Source organism: Thamnophis elegans, chromosome 1 (genome assembly GCF_009769535.1).
Source record: "Thamnophis elegans isolate rThaEle1 chromosome 1, rThaEle1.pri, whole genome shotgun sequence".
Classification (NCBI taxonomy): Eukaryota; Metazoa; Chordata; class Lepidosauria; order Squamata; family Colubridae; genus Thamnophis; species Thamnophis elegans.
In genome coordinates, this window is record NC_045541.1 from 176,697,899 (window position 1) to 176,725,473 (window position 27,575).

The following is a 27,575-nucleotide window of genomic DNA, read 5'->3' on the forward strand; positions in this document are numbered from 1 at the left end:
TGTCAAGTGAAGCCGAAGGGTCTTTTCCCCTCCTGTTAAGAAAAATCTCTCTTCCTTCTCTCTGCCCTCTTTTCCCCTGTTCCCTGCCCCCCCTTTTCTCTTTGTCCCCTTTCCCCTGCCCCCTTTTCAGCTTCTGTCCCCCTTTTCCCTCTGTCCCCCCTTTTCCCTGTCCCCCTTTTCTCTCTGTTCCCCTTTTTTCCCTTTCCCCCTTTTCACCCTCTGCCCCCTCTTTCCCCATCCCCTTTTCTCTTTTCCCCCCTTTTTTCCTCTGTCCCCACTTTCCCCTGTCCTCCTTTTCTTTCTTCCCCTTTTCCCTGCCCCCACTTTCTCTTTGTCCCCCTTTTTCTCTTTCCCCCTTTTCCCCCTCTGTCCCCCCTTTCCCCATCCTCCTCTTCTCTTTATCACCCTTTCTCCTCTTTCCCCCTTTTCACCCTCTGTCCCCCCTTTCCTCATCCCCCTTTTCTCTTTATCCCCCTTTTTCCCTCTGTCCCCGCTTTCTCTTTGTTCCCTTTTTTCCTGTCCCCACTTTCCTCTGTTCCCCTTTTCTTTCACCCCCTTTTCCCTGCCCTCACTTTCTCTTTGTCCCTCTTTTTCTCTGTCCCCCTTTTCACCCTCTGTCCCCCCTTTCCCTATCCTCCTTTTCTCTTTATCCCCCTTTCTCCTCTTTCCCCCTTTTCCCTCTGTCCCCACTTTCCCTCTGTCCCCCTTTTATCTGTCACCCTTTTCTCTCTGTTCCCCTTTTTTCCCTTTCCCCCTTTTCACACTGTCCCTTTTCCCCATCCCCCTTTTCTCTTTATCCCCCTTTTCCCTCTGTCCCCACTTTCTATTTGTTCCCCTTTTTCCCCTCTATCCCTACTTTCCCCTGTCCTCCTTTTCTTTGTCCCCCTTTTCCCTGTCCCCACTTTTTCTTTGTCCCCCTTTTTCTCTTCCCCCCTTTTCCCCCTCTGTCCCCCCTTTCGCTATCCTCCTTTTCTCTTTATCCCCCCTTTCTCCTCTTTCCCCCTTTTCCGTCTGTCCCCATTTTCTCTTTGTCCCCCTTTTCACCCTGTCCCCACTTTTCCCTGTCCCCCTTTTCACCCTTTGTCCCCCTTTTTCCATCTGTCCCCCCCTTTCGTCTTTCCCGTCCCCCTTTCCCCATCTGCCTTTTTCCCTGCCCTCCTTCTTCCCTTGTCCTCTTTTTACCTTCTGCCCCCCCCCGTTTTCCCTGTCCCTCAATGTCCCCATTTTTCCCTCTGTCCCCCCTTCCCCTGCTCTCTTTTCACACTCTGTGCCCCCCCTGCAGCCCCTCTCCCCCCTTTTCCCTCGGCCCTCCCTTTCTCCTTCCGTCTCCCCTTTCTTCCTCTGCCCCCCCTTTCTTCCTTTCCCTCCTCATCTTAAAAGGGTTAAAACAAATCTTCTCTCCCCCCCCCTTGCAACCCTTTTCCCTCCCCCCCCTCTCAGCTTTTCCACCCTTAACCCCTTTCTCCACTCCTTCCCCCTTTTCAAGGGTTAAACCAATTTTCATCCCCGCCGGCACTTCAAGGGTTAAGCTTAAAAAAGAGAGAGAGAGAGAGAGAGAGAGAAAGAAACGGGGGGAGGCGAAAGAGAGAGAGAGAGCGAGCGCTTCCCTTCTCTCTCTCCCCCCCCCCTCCTCCTCCCCTCTCGGCTACTTCGCGTTCTATCCAGATTGACACATTTGCTACGGGAAGCCGCGCCGGACCAATCAGGCGCGTCCTGGGGTTTTGTGGCTTCCCCCCCCTTCTTTTCCCCCCCTCCTCCTCCCCCCCACGTGGGCCGCGAGCGCCTTATTTATTTCTTCCCTTCCCTTCCCTTCCTTCTCCTCCTCCCCCCGCCCCTCTCCCTCCCCCCCTCCCTTCCCGGCGCTCTGATTGGCTGCGGCGCGTTCGACTGTGGCGAAAGAGAAAGCGGCAGACCCCACGTGGAGCTGGCGGGCGTTCCATTGATCGCTTCTCCCCCGCAAAGCTGCCGCGGGGGGGCGTAAAAGAGAGAGAGAAAGAGAGAGAGAGAAAGCGAGGAAAGGAAGAAGGGGCGTTGAAAAGAGGGGGGCTTCTCTCTCTCTTTCTCTTTCTCTCTCTTTTTTTTTCTTTCTCCCTCTTGCAAACACCCCGACAGGGCAGCCCTGACCCGGAGCCACCCCGCCCACGCTCTCCCTTTCCCCCCCCCCCCGCAAAGGAGGAGGCGCGGGCGAATCCTGCGCCCCCGGGTGAGTGTTTCTCCCCCCCCCCACGCCCGCTCTCGCGCGGTGGAGGTAGATCTCCCCTGTCTCCTTCGGGTCCGTCTCCCCAAAGGGGCTGGGTGGGTGCAGCGCTTTCCAACGGTAGGCGGTGGGGTTTAGGAAAGGGAAGGGTGGATCTCTTTCCTGCTGGGGGGATCTACTCGGTCGTACCTGCTGCTGGACTATTGTTAGGCTGGGAGAAATCATTTGGGGGGGGGGCGATTTTGTATCCGGGACTTGTCTTTTTTTTTAAAGAAGGGCAAGTGGGGGGGCTTCCTAAATCGGATAAGGCGCGAGTTCCTTATTCGTGGGAAAATAGGGGGCGATGGTTAATTGGGGTGCTTGGTGTGTGTGTGTGTGTGTGTGTGTGGTGGGGAGTGCTGTTCCTGTTATTTCTTTCTTTAATACAAAGAGGCATCTGGGGTTAGAAACCCCCCCTCCCCATCCCCCTTGTTTTATCTCGTGCAGCTCCCCTTCCTCTCCAAATACCCACGAATTAAACTGTGATTAATGTTACTTTGCTCCTGGGTTTTTCCCCCTCCCGTTAAGCTGGGTTTCCCTGGGAAGCAAGCAAGAGAGGGCTGGTTGCCAGCTCCAGGGGTGGCAGCATCTCTCTCTTAAGTCCTTGAAATCTCAGCCCAGTGCCTATATTTTTATTTAAATTTTTATTTCCTCCCCCCCCCCCACTCCTCGTGGCACAAGGGATAATAGACCACCCTGAACATGTGCCCAGTGCTTTTTCCTGGTTCCTGAAAAAAGAGAGCCAGTTCTAGCTTCCCACCCATAAGGATTGGATGGATAGGTTGGGTGGGTGGGTGGGTGGGTGGTTGTTGGGACAGGGTGGTGGTGCAGGTTTTAAGATCCTTTAGTCAAGATCCGTAGAGAGGGTTTTGTTCGATGTTGTATACCAGTTTGCAAGAACTTTGGAAAAAACAAGCTTGTATTGTTAATTACCCCACCAAAGACCCCACTGGGTAAGATCAAATCTTAATAGGCGGGCTACACGCATTTTCTGGAAGCTAACATCTGGTGGCCCACAACGTGGTTAGATTGGAGGTTGAGGGTGGGGGAGCGTATTCAGACAATACAGGTAATTCTGGACCTACAATTAAGCCCCCAAATTTCTGTTGCCAAGTGAAACAAACGTTGGTGAAGTGAATTCGATTTTTCTCGCCGCTCGTGTTGTTAAGTGAGTCGCTGCTGCCATTGTTAAGTTGGTAAGACGGTTGTTAAGTGAATCGGGCTTCCCCAGTGAACTTTGCTTCTAAGAAGCTTTGCAAAAGATCACACGGTTCCGGGACACTGCAACCATCGTAAGTATGAGTCAGTTTGTTGCCAAACATCTGGGTTTTTGGAGGCATGTGACCACGGGGATGTTGCAATGGTCGTAAGTGTGAAAAACAGCCGTACATTTGGTTTGTTGCAACGCCGTTGTCACTTTGAATGGTCGCTAAACGAGCTGTTTGTAAGTCGAGGACGTTTAGCTTGCTTAGAGAAATGAACTTTTAGTCTGTTTGTGTGCTTAGCGAATGCATTGATTTTGTTAGGCGGGATTTGCCCAGCAGACAAGAGAAGACTAAATCATCATTAAAGGCAGACTGTCTGAAGCCCACTTTGTTTTCAGATGCTTTATGAGTTGTGCAAATGCTTCCTTTTCAATAATTGTACCTCTTTCCTCTAAATTGGGGGAGAGTAAGATGTGAAGTTTCCATTTGTTGGAACTTTTGGCCTGGGAGATGGAGACTCCAGATGCAGAAGCAGTCTATCTCCCACCCTTTCACTTCTTTTCCCCAATCTGTCCATGCGCCTCCTTATTTTAGTCTCAAATTTCTAAGTTGTAGACAAGATTATGACCAGGGCTGATTTTTTATATGCCCATCTGTTTTTTTCCCCCCCCAATCCCAATTTGGGATTCCAGCTTTTTTATTTCAAAAATTCATTAAGATACGAGTTTTTTCCCATTTGAAGGACAGCTACTCCTCAACTTACAACAGTTTGTTTAGTTACAATGGCACTGAAAAAAAAAAAGACTTAGGACCAGTTTTCACACTTAACGACCGTTGTAGCATCCCCATGGCCACCTGATCAAAATTCAGACCCTCGACCTCGTATTTATGACGGTTGCTGTGTCCTGGGGTCACCTTGGCGACCTTCCAACAAGCAAAGTCGATGGGGAAACCAGATCCACGGAACAACCCTTTAACGACGGCAGTGATTCACTTAACGAAGGCAGCGAGAAAAGGCGTAAAACAGAGCCGAACTCGCTGAAATGTAGCAACATACATTTCGGGGGTCGATTGTGGTCGTAGGTAGAGAGGACGGCCTGTCTGCTTTATCTGCAGGCGACATCTCGCTTTCTGACTGCATCAAAGTTCCAGTTTCAGGTGGTGGTCGTATGTCGAGGATCGCCCCCCGTTCCTGCACGTAGTTAATAAATCGGTGAAAATAATTTGAGTTTAAAACTGGTTTATTGTGGGGGTGTTTTTGTCGTTGTTGTCTGGTTGTTGTTGTTGATTTTTTTAAGGAAAACCCTGCTGGCAATCCCAGTTTGAGCGTCCTTACACACACACACACACACACACACACACACACCTTCCCTTCCCCTGGGGCTGATTTTCAGTTTTTGCACATCCTTCCTGATAAAAGCTGGCTTTGATAGGAGGAATTGGGGAAGGGTGTGTGTGTGTGTGTGTGTGTGTGTAGTGAGGAAGAAGCTGCAGCTGGGAGATTTTTATATCCTTACCTGCGAAGCAGGCAGTAACTTGTGGGGGGGGGAGACGTTAAAATTAATCGAGGGGCGCGTGTAAGGACAGCTGAAAAGAGGGAATGGCGTGTGACATAAAACAAAAAAAAAAGAATTAAATGGAAAAGAGCCGCGTGGGGTCGGGAAGGTGGGAGGTCTCTTTCTTCCTGGACCCTGGAGAAATTAAAAAGGAAAAGGGGGGGGTGAGTTGTGGCTCCTCCTCTCCCCCCCAACCCCTCCCCAGTCACACATGTGTTAAAAAGGAAATTTATGCTTCCTGAAGTCTGCAGCCTTGGGAATTGGAAGCGGGAGGAGGAAGAAAAAAAAATTACACGCCCTTGACATGCCCAGAGGAGGCCTTGTTCGCCCTGTAATTTCCTTTTCAGCAGACAGCCAATATCCTTCCGGTCTGCGAAGGGCCTTGGAGCGGTCAGCATCTCTCAAACCGATGATGTGTTTTGGGTTTTTATCCGGTTAGGGCAAAAAAAAATTAAAAAAAATCTAGCAGGGTGGCTTTCCAGCCCTATCTTTGGAGGTAGTCCTCGACTTACGACCGCAGTTGGGACCAGAATTTCCGTTGCTAAGCAAGGAGGTTGTTTAAATGAGTTCACGCTCGATTTCACAACCTGGTTGTTGTTTTTTGCCTTGGTTGTTAAGTGAATTGGTTGTTACGTGAATCGGGTGGTCGTTAAGCGAATCCGGCTTCCCTCCCCATTGACTTTGCTTGTCGGAAGTCGGACGGCAAGGTCATCTAAATGGCGATCGCGTCGTCATAAATGCAAGCCGGTTGCGAAGCTCCCAAATTTTGATCCTGTGATTGGGGGGGAAATGCTGCAGTGGTCGTAAGTGCGAGGACTGGCCATAAATCATTTTATTCAGCTCCCCCTGTTCAGTCACTAAATGGATGGTTGTAAGTCGAGGACTACCTGTAATTGCTACAGGCCTCAGTGGACACAATTTAGGTTGCTGAAGAAGGGGGGGTCTTGTAATATTTTGTGGCTTGTGGATCTTATTGCTTTTGGTTGTTTTATTGCTTTTAAAAAATAGAGCATTTTAGTGATTTAAACCCCAATTTTCCCCCACGATGGGTTCCTTATTGCTATCCTAAATCAGGATTTAAGCCATGATTGCAAAGAAGAGAATACAATGGATAAACCAGAATCAAATGGTGTAGAAGGGCTTCCTACAAGAGGCGATGACCCCCCCCCCCATACTTTGGAAAGGAGAAGAGAAACGTGTGGCAGGCTTTCTGGGGCGCTAGTCCTCATGAAGCTCTTGTTTTCCCTCACAAACAGAAGGATGACGCTCATCCCCAATACGTGACTTCTGGGTTTCTTTTATTTCTTATTCATCTGTCCCCGTTCGCTTCGACGATGTGGTGTAAAATAAATTAGGTGTAAAATAAATGGATGATGCCGATAGGCAACCCTGTTCGGTCCCAATCACGGCGCATTTTATGACTGCTGGAATAACATTCGCAGCTCATTTTGAAAATCCGGTCCGCCATTTCTAGACTGCTTTTTGCTTATAGCTTTGTACTTAAAAGGTGCTTAAAATTCAGAGTTTCACAACCTTGGCAGGTTTGAAGACGGGTGGACTTCAACGAACAGAATTGCCTCAGACGGCATGGTGGCTGTGGGGATTCTGGGAATTGTAGTTCGGCCATCTTAACATGGCTGAGATGCTCATAATTTCTGACCTTGGACCAGGTCAAGATAACGCATGCTTCCAATTTAACCATCTAATGTCTTATTCTCCCTAGGTTAACCCCAGAACGTGGGTTTTCCCCAAACCGGAGACGTAGTGGCCTTACCTAAAATCACAAACCTATGGTTGATTTACAAGGATGTTCTCCCAGAATCGGCCCCCGGTAAGTTATCTCTGAGTTGTTGTTTTTTTAATTATTATTATTTCCCTTCCACCTCCAATCTTTAGGTTTCCAACTCCATCCGGAAAAATTAAAAATATACTTTATTTTAGGTTGATTTAACTCCTTATCCAAATGTCAGTGCTTCAATGATGTGTTTCAGACGGTTGGGATCTTTAAAAAAAAAAGTTTATTTAATTCAGGTCCCTCCTTTATTACTTTTTTGTTTTAATAAATAACTCCAGCCAGCCAACATCCCCAATACTCTTTCTCTCCTCTCTCTCTCTCTCTCTCTCTCTCTCTCTCTCTCTCTATCTCTCTCTCTCTATCTATCTATCTATCTCTCTCTATATATCTCTATCTCTCTATCTCTCTCTCTCCTTCCCCCCCCCCCCCCGGTTTTCCTCAGCAACAATAGGTGGGACAGACCCAACTGCTTTCAGGGCTAAGGTGGGACTAGAACTCACCATCTCCTGGTGATTGGCCCAAAGTCACCCAGCTGGCTTTCAGAGCTAGGGTAGAACTAGAATTCACCATTTCCTGGTGATTGGCTTAAAGTCACCCATCTGGCTTTCAGGGCTAAGGTGGGACTAGAATTCACCATTTCCTGGTGATTGGCCCAAAGTCACCCAGCTGGCTTTCAGGGCTAAGGTGGGACTAGAATTCATCATCTCCTGGTGATTGGCCCAAAGTCACCCAGCTGGCTTTCAGGCTAAGGTGGGACTAGAACTCACCATCTCCTGGTGATTGGCCCAAAGTCATCCAGCTGGCTTTCAGGGCAAAGGTGGGACTAGAACTCACCATCTCCTGGTGATTGGTCCAAAGTCACCCAGCTGGCTTTCAGGGCTAAGGTGGGACTAGAATTCACCATCTCCTGGTGATTGGCCCAAAGTCATCCAGCTGGCTTTCAGGGCAAAGGTGGGACTAGAACTCACCATCTCCTGGTGATTGGCCCAAAGTCACCCAGCTGGCTTTCAGGGCTAAGGTGGGACTAGAATTCACCATCTCCTGGTGATTGGCCCAAAGTCATCCAGCTGGCTTTCAGGGCAAAGGTGGGACTAGAACTCACCATCTCCTGGTGATTGGCCCAAAGTCACCCAGCTGGCTTTCAGAGCTAGGGTAGAACTAGAACTCTCCATCTCCTGGTGATTGGCTCAAAGTCACCCAGCTGGCTTTCAGGGCAAAGGTGGGACTAGAACTCACCATCTCCTGGTGATTGGCCCAAAGTCACCCAGCTGGCTTTCAGAGCTAGGGTAGAACTAGAACTCTCCATCTCCTGGTGATTGGCCCAAAGTCACCCAGCTGGCTTTCAGGGCTAAGGTGGGACTAGAACTCACCATCTCCTGGTGATTGGCCCAAAGTCAACCAGCTGGCTTTCAGAGCTAGGGTAGAACTAGAACTCTCCATCTCCTGGTGATTGACCTAAAGTCACTCAGCCAATTTTCAGAACGAAGGTGGGAGTAGAACTCACCATCTCCTGGTGATTGGCCCAAAGCTCAGGCTGTGTTTTTAATTGGGGGAGGGGGTGGGCAGAATGAGAATTTAACTGATGACTTTATTTAGACAGGAAAAATAAGCCTTTCATGAAGACTCAACCTTCTGAAATACATGTAGTCCTCGATTTACAACAGTTCATTTATTTCAAAGTTACAATGGCTCTGAGCAGAGTGACTTATGACTGTTGGTCACACTTACGACCATGATAGCAACCCCATGGTCACATGATCAAAATTCAGGCACTTGGCAACCGACTCATACTTTACGACGGTTGCGGCGTCCCGGGGTCACGCGATCCCTTTTTGCGACCGCCTGATGATGAGCAAAGTCAATGGGGAAGCCAGATCCACTTTACCACGAGGTTGCTGATTGAACGCCCGCAGTGATTCACTTAACAACAGTGGCAAGAAAGGTCGTGAAATGGGGCAAAATTCACGTAACAAATGTTTCGCTTAGCGACCGAAATGTTGGGCTCGGTCGCGGTTGTAAGTCGAGGACTACCTGCAGTTTGCTTTGATTGATTGATGATTCATTGATTGATTATGTGCATTGAGCTAGGGTTGACTCTCAGCTCTCGGCTCCACTGTGCATGTGTGCGCCTCCTGCTGGCCAGCTGATTTTTGGGTCTCTGCCGTGTATGTGTGTGGAATGTGTGGGGCGCCTTCGGGAGACATGCGCAGGAGGGCTGCGGGGATGCGCACGCATGCGCGGGTGATGGGAGGAGTGCGGCCTGTTTTTGGTCCCGGGAGGCTGCAGAGATGCTTACTAGACCCAAAATGGGGCGCAGAGGGTAGTCGTGTATGTGCAGGGAGTGGGGAGGTGCGGTCCCCCCCCCCCCACGGCCTGTTTTTTGTTCCAGGAGATCCAAAACGGATCATGGGGGTGTGTATGGCATCCCCCCCGGTGGCTCGTTTCTGCTCCCAGGAGGCTGCAGGGAGGCAGTATTGCACGAGTATTACCTTATGGGGGGTGGAGGCACGCCTTCACCCCGCGGTGACCAAAAATGGGTTATGGGGGTGTGTATGGCATCCCCCCCCTCCCGTGGCTCGTTTCTGCTCCCAGGAGGCTGCAAGGAGGCAGTGTTGTAATATAGTTCCTTGTGTAGGTGTGTGTCACCCATGGCCCAGTTCATACCAGGGCATGCAGAGCCACGCTGAACCACACAGGAGAAAACAAACTCCTAAAACTCCATAACATCCTGATAGTTCATAACATAACATTCTGAGATGTGCCCTACCAATGACGCCCAGGATTTGACCATATATAGACTGAGCAGTAGATTAGAAATTGTACTTTTACAGGCTGTTTTTACTCACATGCTATTGCTCCTCCTGCCTTTGTCCTATCTCAATAAAAGGGGCTCTCAGACCCCCAATCTGGGTCGCTCCATCCCGAGAAAGGTTGTGTCCTGTCTTTTCTCAACATTGGCCTCATGGGCGAACCATGAGTATTACATTATGGGGGGGGGGGGTGGAGGCGCGCCTTCACCCCGCGGTGATCAAAAGGTTCGCCATCACTGACATAGACACATAAACTCCATGAAGATCTCCATATCTGGTCCTTCAGATCTTCCACACCTGCCCACCTTGCCCCTGTAAATCAAGTCCATTCCCCTTGATTCTGACCCTCCTCCCCTTCTTCTTTTTCCTTCCCTCTTTCCCAGGATCAAAACCTTCTGCAGGGAGTTGAGCTTTTGCATCGATTGACCAATTAACTGCATACTAACAAATCACTGTCGGCTCTTAGTGACCAGATAGATGGATTCTGTCCATGGAAATCTCCCTCCAGCCTGGTTCTTTCGGCTCCTCCGATGGTGCCTCCATTTTCACTTTCCTTGTACTGGTGGCCCTCCTCCTCCTCCTCCTTCTTCTTTTTTCCCTTCCACCTTTCCCAACATCAGAGCCTTGGCCAGAGAGCAGAGTGGTCACTTCATATGGCTGAAAACGTAAATAGGAGCCTGTTCAGTGCTGCTGCCACATAGAATTGTTCTGTGCTTTCTTGACTGTCCATAGAATAGAAGAATAGAATAACAGTTGGAAGGGACCTCAGAGGTCTTCTAGTCCAACCCCCTGCTTAGGCAGGAAACCCTACATCACTTTAGACAAATGGTTATCCAACATCTTCTTAAAAACTTCCAGTGTTGGAGCATTCACAGCTTCTGGAGGCAACTTCTGTTCCACTGATTCATTGTTTCTAACTGTCAGGAAATTTCTTCTTAGTTCTAAGTTGCTTCTCTCCTTGATTAGTTTTTACCCATTGCTTCTTGTCCTGCCTTCAGGTGCTTTGGAGAATAGCTTGATTATCTCTTCTTTGTGGCAGCCCCTGAGATATTGGAAGACCTCTATCATGTCTCCCCTAGTCCTTCTTTTCATTAAACATTAGACATACCCAGTTCCTGCAACCGTTCTTCATATGTTTTAGCCTCCAGTCCCCTAATCCTCTTTGTTGCTCTTCTCTGCACTCTTTTTTACATCGTGGTGACCAGAACTGAATGCCGTATTCCAAGTGTGGCCTTACCAAGGCATTATAAAGTGGTATTAACCCTTCACGTGATCTTGATCTTATCCCTCTGTTGATGCAGCCTAGAATTGTGTTGGCTTTTTTGGCAGCTGCTGCACATGGCTGGCTCCTATTTAAATGGTTGTCCACTAGGACAATAGTCTTCTCAAGAGTCTTCTCCAACACTGCCTTCAAAGCCATCAATGTTGTTGTTCTCCAGCTTCTTCAAAGTTCCACTTTTAATTCCATAAAAAGTCGCATGGAAGATCCTATCTTGCACAGTTCTTTATATCTTTGTAGGTATAAACTTTGCTTTAAATCCATTGCAGATTTCTTTTTTCTACAGTGCTTCAGAGGGCATAGAAATAAAAACAGAACGAGCTTGTGGCAAAATAAATAAATAAATTGGCATGTCAATTGCGGATAGTCCTTGACTTACAACCATTCATTTAGTGACCGTTCAAAATTACAACGGCACTGACGGTCATCGCAGCACCCCCCGTGGTCACGTGATCAAAATTCAGACATTTGGCAACCGACTCATATTTATGGCGGTTGCCTGTGTCCTGGGGTCGTGTGATCACCTTTTGTGACCTTTTGACAAGCAGATTCACTTAACAAACATGTTACTGACTTAACAACTGTAATGATTCACTTAACAACTGTGGCAGGAAAAGTCATAAAATGGGGCAGAATTCACTTAGCAATAGCACTTATCTACTGCTTCGCAGTGCTTTTCACAGCCGGTTTACACAGTGAGCCTCTTGCCCCTTCCAACAATCTGGCTCCTCATTTTAACAAACCTCGGAAAGAGTTAACCTTGGACTTAACAAATGTTTCACTTAGCAACAGAAATGTTGGGCTCAACTGTGGTCGTAAGCCGAGGGCTACCTGTATTATATACCTTGCGGTGTAAAGATTTCTAGTGGGAGAACTCCAATGCTTGGAAATTCTTTGTTATGAACTGCCGAAGTGGCAAATGTTTAAGTGGCTGGGATGAACTCATCCCTTAAAGCCAAGCAGAGTTCATTTGGTGGCGCTTGGTTCGTGGGAAATCACCTCCGAGCTGATTGGAACGTCAAAATTAAAAATGTCTTTTGCATCGTTTTGAATGCTGAAAATTAGCCCAGGACATCTGGAGCAGAAAGCAGAGTCATTCATGCACAAACGGTGGGGATGAGTGATGTGCCTTGAAAGCAAATTTTCTGGTGTGGGTTGGTTAAAGCAGCGGTCACCAACTGGTGATCCATGGACCACTGGTGATCCTCGAGAAAATGTTGGTGGTCCACAGACAAATTATTTACATTTTTTTATATTGCACTAAATCAGGGGTTCGTCAAACTACGGGCCCTGGGATGGATATGTGCAGGGAACGCTTGTGTTGCTGCAGAGAGTCTCCCCCTTCGGGATATTTTGGTGTGGATCAGAGAAATTCCGACTTGGGGTCTGCTTCAGCCTCCTGGGGGGGGGGACTTTGGCCGAAGACTGGAAGGAAGCACAGCTGGTGGCAAAGAGCCAGAGGGCCTCGTTCCGATGGGACTGCATCATGGCCTGGAACTGGCTGAGCCTCCAGGAGCCGATACCTGGCCTTGCACTCCCACCAGGTCTTCCCTCTGCTTGGAAAGCCCACGCTCCTAGTCCTCAGTGAGATGCTTCTGCTGAGCCTCCTTCTCGATCAGATCCAATTTGAACTGAGCTGTTTTGACAATTCTTTCTCGTGGGGGCTACATAGCTCCAGCAACTGCTTCCTGTTGGGGCCCTAAGGAGCCCGGGCGAGCATGTGAGGAGAGGCTGGTGAGGGGCCCCTTGATGTGAGTGACATCAAGTTGGCCACACCTACCCAATCACGTGACCACCTAGCCACACCCAGCCAGCCAGTCATTAGGCAGATCATTTTAGTGGTGCGCAAGATTTAAAATTATGAATTTAGTGGTCCCTGAGGTCCGAAAGGTTGGTGACCTGTTCTGGCCCCACTCCATCCGGTAATGAACGCAGACACAGGCTTAGCTGTTTGCCACTCTTTATTCACAGCAATTATAATCCTGTTGGCTGAAAGCCCAGACACGACTCACTGGCAAGACGTTGGCAGTAACCCAGACTCCAACAGACACAGGAACACAAGGCAGATCAGACAAGGAGTTCTCCAGATTATTATGAACGGTTGTGTCCTGCAAAAAGACTCCTCCCAAAGTCTCCTCTTATATAGTCTCTTGGGAGGGGCCAAGCCACAACCACCTGGGCTTGATTATCTCGTATGAGTCTGTCTCCGTAACTGTTGCCTCCATTTCTCTGCCCACCGTTGCCTGGCGTCAGGGACAAACTCCCTTTGATCTTCCCCACTGCTCCATGCCTCAGGTGCCTCCTGGTGGCCAACCAGCCTCTCTGGTCCCTGCTCTGAGTCTGAACCCTGCCCAGAGTCCTCCACATATTCCATAGCAGACTCATAGGGGTCCTCCCTATCGGAGTCCATTGGCAGCTCCAACGGCTCCTGCTGGGCCACAACAGTGACCCCCTGGGTTAAAGCATTTCTAGATTTAAAAAAGTTTTCCTCCAAGCAATTCTTTCATCTCGGGACGTCGAACCATGGCAACTTTTAAGTCTCATGGACTTCAACTCCCAGAATTCTCCATCATGGTTATGTGAATCCAGGTCATGAAGTGACCCCCATTGTTCGCAACGGGCCGATTTGCAGAAGAATTGCATAGGATGCTCCTTTAACAATCATTGTGCGACCGGACAAATGGATGGCCACTTTTATTGCAGTGGTCATTAAGCGAATCACCCTTGGGAAAGAGGGAGGGAGGGGAAGAGGGGGCAGGCAGGCCTCTTTCCAAAGGGGACAACGGAATGGGAGGGGGGAAACGAGGGCCGGCGCATGATGCTTGCTCTGCCGTGGGTCATTTTGCCACTGTCTCTCGCCGTCTCTCTCCCAGGCTCACCTGCAGACGCCGCCTATGGCCACTACGGCTGTTGCCGCCACGGCTGCCGCCAGCGTCGTATCCACCACCCCTCAGTCTTTGAAACTGACTTACCCGGAGATTTTGGACCGGATCAAAGAAGAATTCCAGTTTTTGCAGAACCAGTACCACAGGTAAAAAAAAACAGACGGCCGTTTTCCCAGGGGATATTGAGCTGGATGGTGGGGCTTCTTCCTTTGATCCTGGTGAGTGTGTGCCTGTCCGTGTGTGTGTGTGTGTGTGTGTGTGTGTGCGCGCGTACACACCGAAGCCAGCCTTTCAATTCCTAATTTAATCCTCGGAGCTACCGTGAAGCGTTTGGATGGTTTTGGTCCCTCTGGGTAAGGAGCCTTTTGCAATCCAAAGAGGCTGTGGTCTTTGATTTTAGCAACCACAATTGAACCCTAAATTTCGGTTGCTAAGCAAAACTGTTGCTAAGCAGGTTTTTCCCCGTTTTGTGACCTTTCTTAAAAGGTCTAAGGGACGCGGTGGCTCAGTGACTAAGACGCTCAGCTTGTAGATCAGAAAAGTCGGCCGTTCGAAAAGAGCCAGCGCTGTCCGAAGACGTCTCCGTGGTCATGTAGCTGGCATGACTCAATGCCGAAGGCGCATGGAATGCTGTTCCCTTCCCACCAAAGGTGGTTCCTATTTTTCTACTTGCATTTTTTACATCTTTTTGAACTGCTAGGTTGGCAGAAGCTGGGTCAAGTAACGGGAGCTCACTCCGTTACATGGCGCTAAGGATTCGAACCGCCGAACTGCTTTCTGATCAACAAGCTCAGCCACTGAGCCCTGATTTAATTCATTGATTTATTCATTGTATGTGCCACCCATCTCACCGTTGGAGAGACTCTGGGCCACTTACAAGAGGCTTCAATGCTAAATATCAAACCGGTTAAGCTGAATGAAATTGAGAGTTTTTAAGCTGTTCAAGTTTCTAGGACTCATGACTGCGCATGGTGCGTGAGGACACCGGACAGTGCGAGGAGGGTAGCTAAAATGGGATGAGGGCCGTGGTGGCACAGTGGTTAGAATGCAGTATTGCAGGCAAACTCTGCCGACTGCCAGCAGTTCGATTCTCACTGGTTCAAGGTTGATTCAGCCTTCCGTCCTTCTGTGGTCGGTAAAATGAGGACCCAGATTGTTTGGGGCAATATGCTAACTCTGTAAAGGAGTGGTGTGGTGGCTTACTGGTGGAGCTCTTGTCTCACAATCAGGAGGCTGTGAGTTCACTCCTAGGTAGAGGCAGATATTTCTCTCTCTGGGCGCAAAGGGAATATATCTGCTGGACAAAACTCCGCATTGGCGACAGGAAGGGCATCTGGCCATTAAACATTGTGCTAGCTCCATTCAGTTGCTCAGACTCCACCCCGCAAGGGATTATGGGGTCTTTAAATGATGATGGTGATAGGCTGACTCTGTAAACCGCTTCGGGAGGGCTGCAAAGCACCGTGAAGCTGTATATAAGTCGGAAGCGCTATTCCTTTTGCTTCAAAGCAATTTTGGGGAACGCGGCTCTCTTTGCTGAAGCTGTGAATAGATTATGCAAACTAGACAGGGGCTAGAATACATTATGCAAATGCGGATCTGTATTTGCATGATTTATGCAGGGAACCGCATCGAGGTTTTCTTCCCTGGGAAAACGGTATCTTTGATCGGCACCGTTATTTTGAGTTTTTTTTTTCTAAAAGGGAAAGACAATTTAGCAGGAATGGGGTACAAGGTTAGGCTGGGCTTGTGTGAACCGGGCCCCCTCAAGCGCCTAGAGCAGGGTGTCAACCCTGAAGCTGACCTGACCAAAGCCATCTTGGGGCTTTATTGTTGCCACACTGGAGCCGAGGTATGGGGGGGGGGAATAGAGATAACTGGGGTTTTGTAGCCAAAATGAAATACTTTCTCTTGGGAACCAAGGACATTCTCACCCCTGGGCAGAGGAAGGAGGAGTGATGTCCCCAGGCAACCAGCCAGCGCCTTGATTGGACCACGTGACCGGATTGTTTGGGGTTGAGGGGAAAACTTTCACTTTTAATTAGGTGGAAACCGCGGGAACTTTCAGAGTCGGTTTTCATCAGATCTGCGCCAATAGTTTTTTGGGGAAATAGTGGAAGTTTTTAAGAAGATGTTGGATAGCTATTTGTCTGAAGTGGTGTAGGGTCTTCTGCCTAAGCAGGGGTTGGACTAGAAGACCTCCAAGGTCCCTTCCAACTCTGTTATTCTATTGTAATCTATTGAATTCTATTGTATGCTACCCTATCCTATCTTTATTCTCTATTCTACTCTACCCTACCTGACCCGACCCTCTTGTTCTGTTCTATTCTACTCTACTCTACTCTACTCTACCCTACCTGACCCTCTTGTTCTGTTCTACTCTACCCTAACCTACCCTCTTGTTCTGTTCTATTCTACTCTACCCTACCCTGCCCTGCCCTACCCTACCCTGTTGTTCTGTTCTACTCTACTCTCTTGTTCTGTTCTATTCTATTTTATTCTATCCTACTGTATTCCACCCTACCCTCTTGTTCTGTTATATTCTATTCTACTCTACCCTCTTGTTCTTATCTAATTCTATTCTACTCTACCCTACTCTCTTGTTCTGTTCTATTGTATTCTATTCTACTCTACCTCTTGTTCTGTTCTATTGTACTCTACTCTACCCTACTCTTGTTCTGTTCTACTCTACTCTACCCTCTTCTGTTCTATTCTATTCTATCCTACTCTACTCTACCCTACCCTACGCTCTTGTTCTGTTCTAATTCTGTTCTACTCTACTCTACCTCTTGTTCTGTTCTATTCTACTCTACCCTACCCTACCCTCTTGTTCTGTTGTACTCTACCCTAACCTTACCCTCTTGTTCTGTTCTACTCTACTCTCTTGTTCTGTTCTATTCTACTCTATTCTATCCTACTCTACTCTACTCTACCCTCTTGTTCTGTTCTATTCTACTCTATTCTATCCTACTCTACTCTACCCTACCCTCTTGTTCTGTTCTATTCTACTCTATTCTATCCTACTCTACTCTACTCTACCCTACCCTCTTGTTCTGTTCTATTCTATTCTATTCTATTCTACCCTCTTCTGTTCTATTCTATTCTATCCTACTCTACTCTACCCTACCCTACCCTACCCTCTTGTTCTGTTCTACTCTAATTTACTCTACTTTCTTGTTCTGTTCTATTGTATTCTACCCTATCCTACTCTCTTTTTCTGTTGTATTCTATTCTACTCTACTCTACTTTCTTGTTCTGTTCTGTCCTACCCTACCCTACCTACTCTCTTGTTCTCTTCTCTTCTACTCTATTTTATCCTACTCTACTCTACCCTACCCTACCTCTTGTTCTGTTCTATTCTACTCTACCCTCTTGTTCTGTTCTGTTGTATTCTACCCTATCCTACCCTCTTTTTCTATCCTACTCTACCATACCCTCTTGTTCTGTTCTAATTCTACTCTACTCTACTCTACTGTACTCTACTCTACTCTATATATCCAATAATGCTATTCTTTGAGAAATCTAGCTGCCTTGGAGTTGTGCTTGCTATGCATCTATTACTTGACACCCTGACACAGGGGTCCCCAAAAACCAGGCGGTGGCACGCCAAAAAACCCGGGCCATGCAAACAAGTGAAGTCCCATCCGCGGGATGCAAGCAGCACACGAAACCACGTCCCCTCCGGTCCATGGGAAAATTCTCTCTCTACGGAACCGGTTCCTGGTACCCCTAAGGTTGGGAGGCGGGGATGTATCTGGCTTAGAGGCTCATCCAGACACCTCTGTTTCTTTGAAGGAGCTCGAAGGACGGTGCAATCTGTGGTCTTCCTTTTATCTTCACAGCTTGAAGCTTGAGTGCGAGAAACTGGCCACGGAGAAGACAGAAATTCAGCGACATTATGTCATGGTGAGCAGCTTTTATGGTACTGATTAAATGCCAGGCTGAGCTTGCCAGGAAAGGGAGTTTTAGAGCCCTCCCTCTTGCCTCTTCATTGGCCTGTAGTTGAGGATGATGGGAACTGTAGTAGAAAGCTATTCTGACCCCCCTCGTCCCACACCAACACACACTCCAAGCCAAAGATAAGTTACGGCATTTAATTAACAGACAGACAGGTCCTTGACAGCAAACCGGCACAGATAAGCCTTGGCAGCAATCCAGCCTGCCAAGCTCACCATAATGTTCTCCGACATTCGTTCCTGCGTTGACTTCTGCAAGAGGGGCATGTGCACAAGCAGTCTTTTTATAGTCTGGAGAGGAGCCTAATGACCACCAGCTGAGTGCAATTACCTCCTGTACTTGCGCAACTGTTCCTGACGCCTATTAGCTCTTTGGTGCCGGGCATCCAGGAACAACTCACTACTTCGACTATTCTCCCTTGTCTCCTCCCCACTGGTCCAAGGCTCAGGCGCCTCCTGGTGGCCAACCAGCCTCTCTGCGCCCTGCTTGGAGTCAGAACCCTGTCCAGGGTCCTCCACATCCTCCAGAACCGATTCATAGGGCCCCTCGCTGTCAGAGTCTGGTGGCAGCTCCAACCTCTCCTGCTGGGCCACAACAGAAAACTGTCATCAGGGGAGCGAGTGGGAAGGTTTGGCACTGCTGCCGGGTGTATTTTCCTGTTTTTTGGGGGTACAAGTGCTACGTTTTTCCAGCTGAATCTGTTCTGACCCAGCTCCCCAAACACAACAAACCGTCTGATGTGAACTCAAAAGATTCCTAGATTTTGCCCGAAGCCCCAGGAAAAAGTTTATCTGTTACCATAGGCTAACAAGTCCATCTGGCAAGAAGATAAATAGTTGTCTGCCACCTCTATTCATCTCCGCCCTCTGCCTTTTATCCCCAGAGTTAGGATAGGGCCTTGCTAGCAACGGTAGCTCTTCTATCCCAAGGACCGGCCCATGGATTTCCACTGCTCTCCTCTCCTTGGCCTTCTGCATATCCGTGCATCGGGCACTGGTCCCAGCTGTTCCTCCTCTTCCTCATCAGTCACCTCCAGATTTGGGGGCTGTTGACTCTCCCTCTGAGGGCTGACGGACAGCCCAGGCACCGCCTCTGTCTCTCTCTCTGATGGCTCCATTCCCTCTTCCCCCTCGGAGGTCTCAGGTTGTCTTGATGCCCTCCCTGACTCCCACACCTCCTCCTCCTCCGATTCGGCTGCTGGAGGTGCCGGCGACCGACACGCCCCAACACAGTCATCCCCGACATACGATCACAATTGAGCCCCAAATTTCTGTGGCTAAGTGAGACGTCTTTTAAGTGAGTTTTGCCCCGTTTTACGACCTCACCGGTCACGGGTGCTAAGTGAATCTCTGCAATTTTTAAGTTAGGAACACGGTCGTTAAGCGAATCTGCCTTCCCCCTCGACTTGGCTTGTCAGAAGGTCTCCAAAGGGGATCGCGTGACCTCGGGGACACTGCGACCGTCATAACTACGAGACAACTAGGAGTAAATCACGTGACAGCGGGGATTTCGCAACAGCCGCGAGAGTGTGAAAAACTGTCCGAAGTCATTTTTTTCAGTGCCGTTGTAACTGTGAACGGTCGCTAAAATGAACCGTTGTAAGTCGAGGACTATCTGTGCTGTGTTTGCAAAAAAGGAGAGTAAAGTAGGGCGGGGGGGGGGGACGGGACTGGCTGTGGAGCTCAGTGCTCCCCGGCTTCTCCATCTTGACCCTCCCTTCCAGAAATAACGGTCCTCGACTTACGACCACAATTGAGCTCAACATTTCCGTTGCCCAGCAAGATAGTTGTTAAGTGAGTTTTGCCGCTTTTAACGACCTCTCTAGGTGTAAAAGGAGTCCCTGAAAGTTTGATTTGATTTGACACCTGCAGTTTAATAGGGGTGGGAAACTGGCCTCTTGGCGTTTCAAAATCCTTTATAGAAATTCCATGGCTAACCTTGGGTTACTTTTGTCTTCCAGTATTATGAAATGTCCTACGGGTTGAACATCGAAATGCACAAGCAGGTAAGTGGACACGCGTGTTGGAGGCAGGCGTCGGGAACCTCTTTTACTGCGACGGGGAGTCCTCAACGTACGACCACAATTGGAACCAGAATTTCGGTTGCTAAGCAAAGTATATACCGTATTTTTCGGAGTATAAGACGCACCTTTTTCACCCCAAGAGGGTGAAAATCTGGGTGCACCTTATACACTGAATTACAGTATTTTTGGCCACCCAAAACCCTGCCCTCTTCACAAAACTGGACGTGCAGAGGGTTTGGGAGGCCTGCAAAGTGCTCCTGGGGGCTGGGGAGGGCAAAAACGAGCAGAAAACGTGCCATTTTTTGCTCTTTTGGGGGGGGGGCAGTCCTTAGGAGCACTCTACAAGCCTCCCGAAGCCTATGCATGCCCTGGTTTTTTTTGCAAAAATGGACTCGTTTTTTGCTCTTCTATGCCCCCACTCCCAACCTATAGGATCGCTTGGCAGGACTCTCAAACTCTCTACATTCCGCATTTTTCACAAAAAAGCAAGGCGTGCAGAGTGCAAAAACTTTTTCTTTTTTAATTTAACTCTTCAAAATCTGGGTGCGTCTTATATTCCGGTGCGTCTTATAGTCTGAAAAATAAGGTATATATATAGAGAGAGAGCTGTTAAAGGAATCATGTTTGAATTTACCACGTTTTTCGCCATGGCTGCTAACCAAAACGCTGCCATTGTTAAGTGAATCACACAGTCGTCAACAGTTCATTTAGTGACCGTTCAAAGTTGCAGCAGCACTGAAAAAAAAGGGACTCATGACCATTCCTCATGCTTATGACCGTTGCAGCACGCTCCCACGGTTGTGTGATTTACATTCGGATGCATGACAACTGACTCACATTTATGACGGTTGAGTGATTCCCCTTTTCTTTACGGCCTTCTGACAAGCAAAGTCGAGGGGGTAATGGGATTCACTTAACAACCGGGTTACTAACCTGCATGCCAAGCGCCCCAATTTTTACCATGTTACCCCAGGGAACGCTGCAACGGTCATAGGGGTGAGGACCTGTGTCGTAAGCCCTTCCTTCAGAGCCCTTGTAACTTTGGACAGTCGCTAAATGAATGGTTGTAAGTCAGAGATTTGTCTGAAGTGCTGTAGGGTTTCCTGCCTAAGCAGGGGGTTGGACTAGAAGACCTCCAAGGTCCCTTCCAACTCTTGTTATTCTAAATCAGTGTTTCTCAACCTTGGCAACTTGAAGATGTCCGGACTTCAATTATGGGAGTTGAAGTCCGGACATCTTCAAGTTGCCAAGGTTGAGAAACACTGTTCTAAATAGAACAATGGAAGACTGCATCTATTCTTTTGTTACGTTCAAAATGGGGATGTTTTAATTCCGAACGAGGGACTGTGGCAACTCACCCGATTGGAATTTTCATCCTGATTTGTTCCCCCCCCCCTCTTTTTTTCTCTCCATTTGCTGCAATTTAACCTTTAAAGGTGCAGTCGGGGCCCCCATGCCGGCTTAGCAGCTCGATTTAGATTAATCCTCTCGCCAGTCTGTCGAAAATCACCCCCTCCCTCCATAAATGTGACAGGTTCCGAGGAGCAGAGAAAGGGCATTTAGCCCCCACCCCTCCCCTGTCCGCCGTACGAGAGACAGGCGAACCCAGGTTTTGACTGCATCTGTCTTCCAAATCTGAACCAGCCTCCTGTATGGGGCTTCCCTCTTCCCATCTGGGAATCCCGATGATCCACAGCTGTGATGGATTCTGGATCCCGTCGCAACTGGTACGCTGCGCACGGGGCCGGGCGTCCTAGTTGGGCTCCATGCGACACGCAGCTGCTCGGCGGAGGTCACGCAGGCGCCGAATGCTGTGCCCGTGTGCACAATTGCCCATTTGCATCAAAAAACAGTATGGAATGTGGGCAGGCAGATGGGCCAAACGAGCCTCCGGTACGTTGGCTGCTGCTCCCAGCTACCACTGGTACTCCTGTACCGGGCCGTACCACCTGGATCCCACCACTGAGTCGGAAGGAACCTTGCAGATTTCCTAGTCCAGTGATGGCAAATCTTTTCGGCACCTGCCGAAAAGGGAGCACTTCACACTCATCTGGGCCGCGACCAGGAAGAGGAGCTGCCCAGGAGGGGAGGGATGCGCGTGCTGGAAAATGAACTTCCAGTTTCCGTCACGCGCATGTACATCGGCCAGCAAGTCTTCCGGTTACTGCCGCGCATGCTGACACAATGATCAGCTGGCTGGCGCACATGCTCATCCAGAAACCAGAAGACCAGCTCTTCTGGTTTCCGGCACTGTCGCATGGACAAAGGCCAGCTGATCGTTGCATACACATGCGCACCAGAAACCTGGAAGAGGAACGGATGCCTCCGCACATGCCAGGAGACATGGCTCCATGTGCCACTTTGGGCATGCGTGCCATGGGTTCGCCATCACGGTTCTAGTTCAACCCCCTGCTGAAGCAGAAAACCCTAAATTGTTTCAGACAAGGGGCTGTCCAACCACTTCTTAAAAGCCTCCAGCGCTGGAGCATTCACAACTTCTGGAGGCAAGCAGTTCCACTGGCTAATTGTTCGAACTTTCAGGAAATTTCTCCCTAGTTCTAGGTTGCTTCTCTCCTTGATTAGTTTCCACCCATTGCTTCTTGTTCTATTCTCAGGTGCCTTGGAGAATAGTTTGACTCCCTCTACTTTGTGGCAGCCTCTGAGATATTGGAAGATTGCTATCATGTCTCCCCTAGTCCTCCTTTTCATTAAACATTAGACATACCCAGTTCTGCAACTGTTCTTCATATGTTTTAGCCTCCAGTCCCCTTATCCTCTTTGTTGCTCTTCTCTGCACTCTTTCGAGAGTCTCCACATCTTTTTTTACATTGTGGTGACTAAAAGTGGATTCCAAGTGCGGCCTTATGAAATGATATTAAAAGCCGATGTTCCATATCCGTATCCTCCCTCCCTCTCCCTCTCTCTCTCTCTCTCTCTCTCTCCTCCTGTGTGTTTCCTTGTGATGTTGTGTGCTGTTGCATGGCAGGATTTACAACCAACTTCAGGTGCTGCTGGCCTGGCCAGTTGCCAGAAAGCTGTCACGGCTTCCCTTCCCTCCCCCTGTTTTATTTTAAGGAGAAACTCATAACTCCGGGCTGTGACAGCCTCCAGGTGACAAATGAGAGCAGGCCTGATGTATAAGCTTTGTGGTTATCCCCTCGGCCGGCTGGCCAGCCCGTGCTGCTCGATCCCTTCTCCCCTTTCTCTATTAGAGACCCCCCCTCCTCTCTCTCCCCCAAAGGCTGGCGCCTCCCCTTCGATTAGATTTGCCCAGCAGGTGTCTTTTTAATGTTATTCAAGCCCCCCCCAGACCCCCCCTTTCCCTCATCACCTGCTTTATTGCCAGCATAAAAAGGTCACACCATTCAGTTTGATCCCGGGCGAAGCCTCCTCTTAGAGTTAGCTGCTTGGTGGTCGGGTTGCGGTGGTGATGTGGGTTTCCTGATCTCCACTCCACCCTTCTATTTCTTTTCTTTTTCTTAATTATTTTTCCAAAAGACTCTGCCTTCCTGTCAGGGAAAATGGTGCTCAGGGATGTGCGTAGGCAGGAAAACAGCCTGATGACAAAATATAAAAGAGGGGGAGAGAGACACACACAGAGAGACAGACAGACACAGACAGAGATAGAGGGGGGGACAGAGATAGACAGAGAAATAGAGGGGGGACAGAGACAGACAGAGAGAGAAAGAAAGACAGAGAGAGACAGAGAGAGACAGAAAGAAAGAGACACAGACACACACACACAGAGAAAGAGACAGAGACAGACAGAAAGAGAGAGAGAGAGAGAAAGACAGAGAGAGAGAAAGACAGAGAGACAGAAAGAGAGAGAGAAAGACAGAGAGAGAGAAAGACAGAGAGACAGAAAGAGAGAGAGAAAGACAGAGAGAGAGAAAGACAGAGAGACAGAAAGAGAGAGAGAAAGACAGAGAGAGAGAAAGACAGAGACAGAAAGAGAGAGAGAAAGACAGAGAGAGAGAAAGACAGAGAGACAGAAAGAGAGAGAAAGACAGAGAGAGAAAGAAAGACAGAGAGAGACAGAAAGAAAGAGACACAGAGACACACACACAGAGAAAGAGACAGACAGACAGAAAGAGAGAGAGAGAGAGACAGACAGAGAGACAAAGACAGAGACAGAAAGAGAGAGAGAAAGACAGAGAGAGACAGAAAGAGACAGACAAAGAGACAGAGACAGAGAGAGTCAGAAAGAGACAGAGAGAGACAGAAAGAGAGAGAGACAAAGGGACAGACAGAGAGACAGAAAGAGACAGAGAGAGACAGAAAGAGACAGAGACAGAAAGACAGAGAGGGAGAGACAGGCAGAAAGAAACACAGAGACAGACAGAGAGAGACAGACAGAGAGAAAGAGAAAGAGAGACAGACAGACAGAGAGAGACAGAGAGACAAAGACAGACAGAAAGAGAGATACACAGAAAGAGACAGAGAGAGAAAGAGAGAGAGACAGAGAAAGACACAGAGAGGGAGAGACAGATACACAGAAAGAGACAGAGAGAGAAAGAGACAGAGAGACGGAGAGACAGAGACAGACAGAGACAGAAAGAGAGAGAGAGACAGACAGACAGAAAGAGACAGAAAGAGAGAGACAGACAGACAGAGAGAGACAGAGAGAGAGACCGACAGAGAGAGACAGAAAGAAAGAGAGACAGAGAGAGGGAGACCGAAAGAGACAGAGACAGATGCAAATGAAAGGAATCTCTCTTTTTTGAGAAATGAAAGCTAGGAAATTGAGGGAGGGGTTGTTGAAGTGGTTCTGTTAGCAGAAAATAGGAGAATTGCAATGGGAGAAATTGTCATTCTTAAGGCAAGAGCCTCCGCCCCCAAAAAGGTAAAGGTTCCCCTCACACATATGTGCTAGTCCTTCCTGACTCTAGGGGGCGGTGCTCATCTCTGTTTCTAAGCCGAAGAGCCAGCGCTGTCCGAAGATGTTTCCATGGTCATGTGGCCAGCATGACTAAACGTTGAAGGCGCACGGAACGCTGTTCCCTTCCCACTAAAGGTGGTCCCTATTTTTCTACTTGCATTTTTTACGTGCTTTTGAACTGCTAGGTTGGCAGAAGCTGGGACAAGTCATGGGAGCTCAGTTTAGCCATGGCCATTCGTTAAGCCATTTGGTGTTTAGTCATGCCGGCCGGTTCCACCACAAAACCGCGTTCGACTAAACAGCGCTCGACGAAACCGCGTAGCTGACGTCATCAACAGGGCGACAACAGCGCGGAGACAGAAGCATGCTGTAAACGCTAAACCTAAAATTAACCCCTAACCCTAAACCTAACCCCCCTAAACCTAATCCTATACCTAACCCTTAACCTAACCCTAAACCTAACCCTAAACCTAACCCTAAACCTAACTATCTAGACCCCTTCCAGTCAGGCTTCAGACCCGGTTACAGCACAGAAACCGCTTTGGTCGCATTGACCGATGATCTCTGGAGGGCCAGAGATGGAGGACATTCCTCCATCCTGGTTCTCCTCGACCTCTCAGCGGCTTTCGATACCATCGACCATGGTATCCTTCTGCGACGACTGCGGGAGGTGGGAGTGGGAGGCGCCGTGTTGCGGTGGTTCTCCTCCTACCTCTCGGACAGGTCGCAGTCGGTGTTAGTGGGGGGGCAGAGATCGTCCCCTAGGCCCCTAACTTATGGGGTGCCTCAGGGCTCGGTCTTATCCCCCCTACTATTCAACATCTACATGAAACCGCTGGGTGAGATCATTCGCAGGCACGGGATTAGATACCATCAATATGCGGACGATACTCAACTGTATCTGTCCGCCCCGTGCCAACTCAATGAAGCGGCAGACGTGATGAACCGCGGCCTCGAAGCTGTTATGGACTGGATGAGGGTTAACAAGCTCGTGCTCAACCCAGAAAAGACCGAGTGGCTGTTGTGTTTCCCTCCCAGAGATTCGACCAATATTCCATCACTCAGGCTGGGGGGTCAAATTCTACACCCCTCAGAGAGGGTTCGCAACTTGGGAGTCCTCCTGGACTCACAGCTATCGTTTGACCACCATTTAATGGCTGTGACCAGGGGGGCATTCGCCCAGGTTCGCCTGGTGCGCCAGTTGCGACCCTACCTGAATCGGGAGGCTCTCACAACAGTCACCCGGGCCCTTGTGACCTCTAGGCTGGAATACTGCAACGTGCTCTACATGGGGCTGCCCTTGAAGAGCATCCGGCGACTTCAGCTAGTACAGAATGCGGCCGCGCGAGTGATTGTGGGTGCACCTCGGTTCACCCGCATAACACCTATCCTCCGCGAGCTGCGCTGGCTACCTGTCGATCTCCGGATGCGCTTCAAGGTGCTATTAGTCACCCATAAAGCCCTACATGGCAGTGGATCTGGATACTTGAGAGACCGCCTTCTGCCAATTACATCCCTGCGACCAATAAGATCACATAGATTAGGCCTCCTCCGTATACCATCGGCCAGCCAGTGTCGGCTGGCAACTACAAGGAGGAGGGCCTTCTCAGTAGTAGCCCCGACCCTTTGGAACGAGCTCCCCGTAGAGATTCGCACCCTCGCCACCGTCCAGGCCTTCCGCACAGCCTTGAAGAACTGGCTCGCCCGTCAGGCCTGGGGACAAGGATAATTCCCCTCCCGAATGATGAATGTATGTTGTTTATTATTTTATTATATGTCTTATCTTAATGTCTGTATCTCCCCTTCCCTTATTTTATGTGAGCCGCCCTGAGTCCCCTCAGGGAAAAGGGCGGCCTACAAATATTAATAAATCTCTAAAATCTCTAACCCTTACCTTAAGTTGAATCGGCTTGCTTTCAAAGCACTATTTAAAGCGCCCTTCTTTCTCCGCGCTGGCTGTTGTCGCCCTGTTGATGACGTTAGCGACGCAGTTTAATCGGGCACGGCTTAGTCGAGCGCGGTTTTGTCGTGCCACGAGGCCGGCCACATGACCACGGAGACGTCTTCGGACAGCGCTGGCTCTTCGGCTTAGAAACGGAGATGAGCACCGCCCCCTAGAGTCAGGAACAACTGGCACACGTGTGCAAGGAGAAGCTTGACCTTACATTTAAAGATGTAGCTTGATATGGGTGTTTTTTAAAATTTCAGTATAGGTAGTTTTGACTTAGAACCAATAATTAGCCCAAAATTCCTGTTGCTAAGGGAGACCGTTGTTCAGTGATTTTTGCCCCATCTTATGACGTTTTTTGCCACCTTTGCTAAGTGAATCACTGCAATTGTTAAGTTAGTAACGCCCTTGTGACTTTGCTTTCCAGAAAGTTGCCGTTAGGGGAATCACGTGACCCCCCTCCCAGGACACTGCAACCGTCGTAAATGTGAGTCAGTTACCAAATGTTCTAATTTTGATTGTGACCCTTCCAAGTTACAGAGTCCTGTGAAAAGTGACATTACGACCGTTTTTCACACTTAACGACGGTCGCAGCCTCCCCAAGGTCACGTGATCAAAATTCAGACGCTTGGCAGCTGACTTGTATTTATGACGGTTGCAGTGGTTTGGGAATCAAGTGACCCCCCCCCTTTTGCGATCACCTGACAAACAAGTCAATGCGGTAGCCAGATTGACTTCACAGCGACGTGCCTAACTTAACGACCGCAGCGATACCCTTAACAACTGTGGCCAGGAAACGGAGCAAAAGCCCCTTTGCTAGTGTCCCGCTTAACATCAGAAACCTTGGCTTCAATTGCGGTCGTAAGCTGAGGACTACTTGTATTCCAGGAAGGAGTTAGGACATTTTTTTTGGGGGGGGGGAGTGGGGATGGAAAGGAATCCAGAAAGAAAAGTATTGTGTATATATTTGTGTGTTCCTTCTCCTTCGCACACTGGAAGGGC

General features: G+C 49.0%; 1 protein-coding gene across 3 annotated transcripts in view; it reads left to right on the plus strand.

The window, feature by feature from the left end:
- Positions 1-1,837: 1,837 nt before the first annotated feature.
- Positions 1,838-27,575, plus strand: part of LOC116514163 (transducin-like enhancer protein 1) — an 88,992-nt gene continuing 63,254 nt past the window's right edge. The window contains exons 1-5 of one of the 3 annotated variants that reach the window (XM_032225670.1): positions 1,838-2,203; positions 6,721-6,828; positions 13,755-13,912; positions 17,609-17,672; positions 19,684-19,728. In XM_032225670.1, coding sequence (XP_032081561.1) covers positions 6,805-6,828; positions 13,755-13,912; positions 17,609-17,672; positions 19,684-19,728 — 291 coding nt within the window. In that variant the 5' untranslated portion in view covers positions 1,838-2,203; positions 6,721-6,804. Of the gene's footprint in view, positions 2,204-2,234; positions 2,318-6,720; positions 6,829-13,754; positions 13,913-17,561; positions 17,673-19,683; positions 19,729-27,575 lie in introns of those variants that run through there. The other 2 variants (XM_032225749.1, XM_032225830.1) reach the window with 2 other exon arrangements.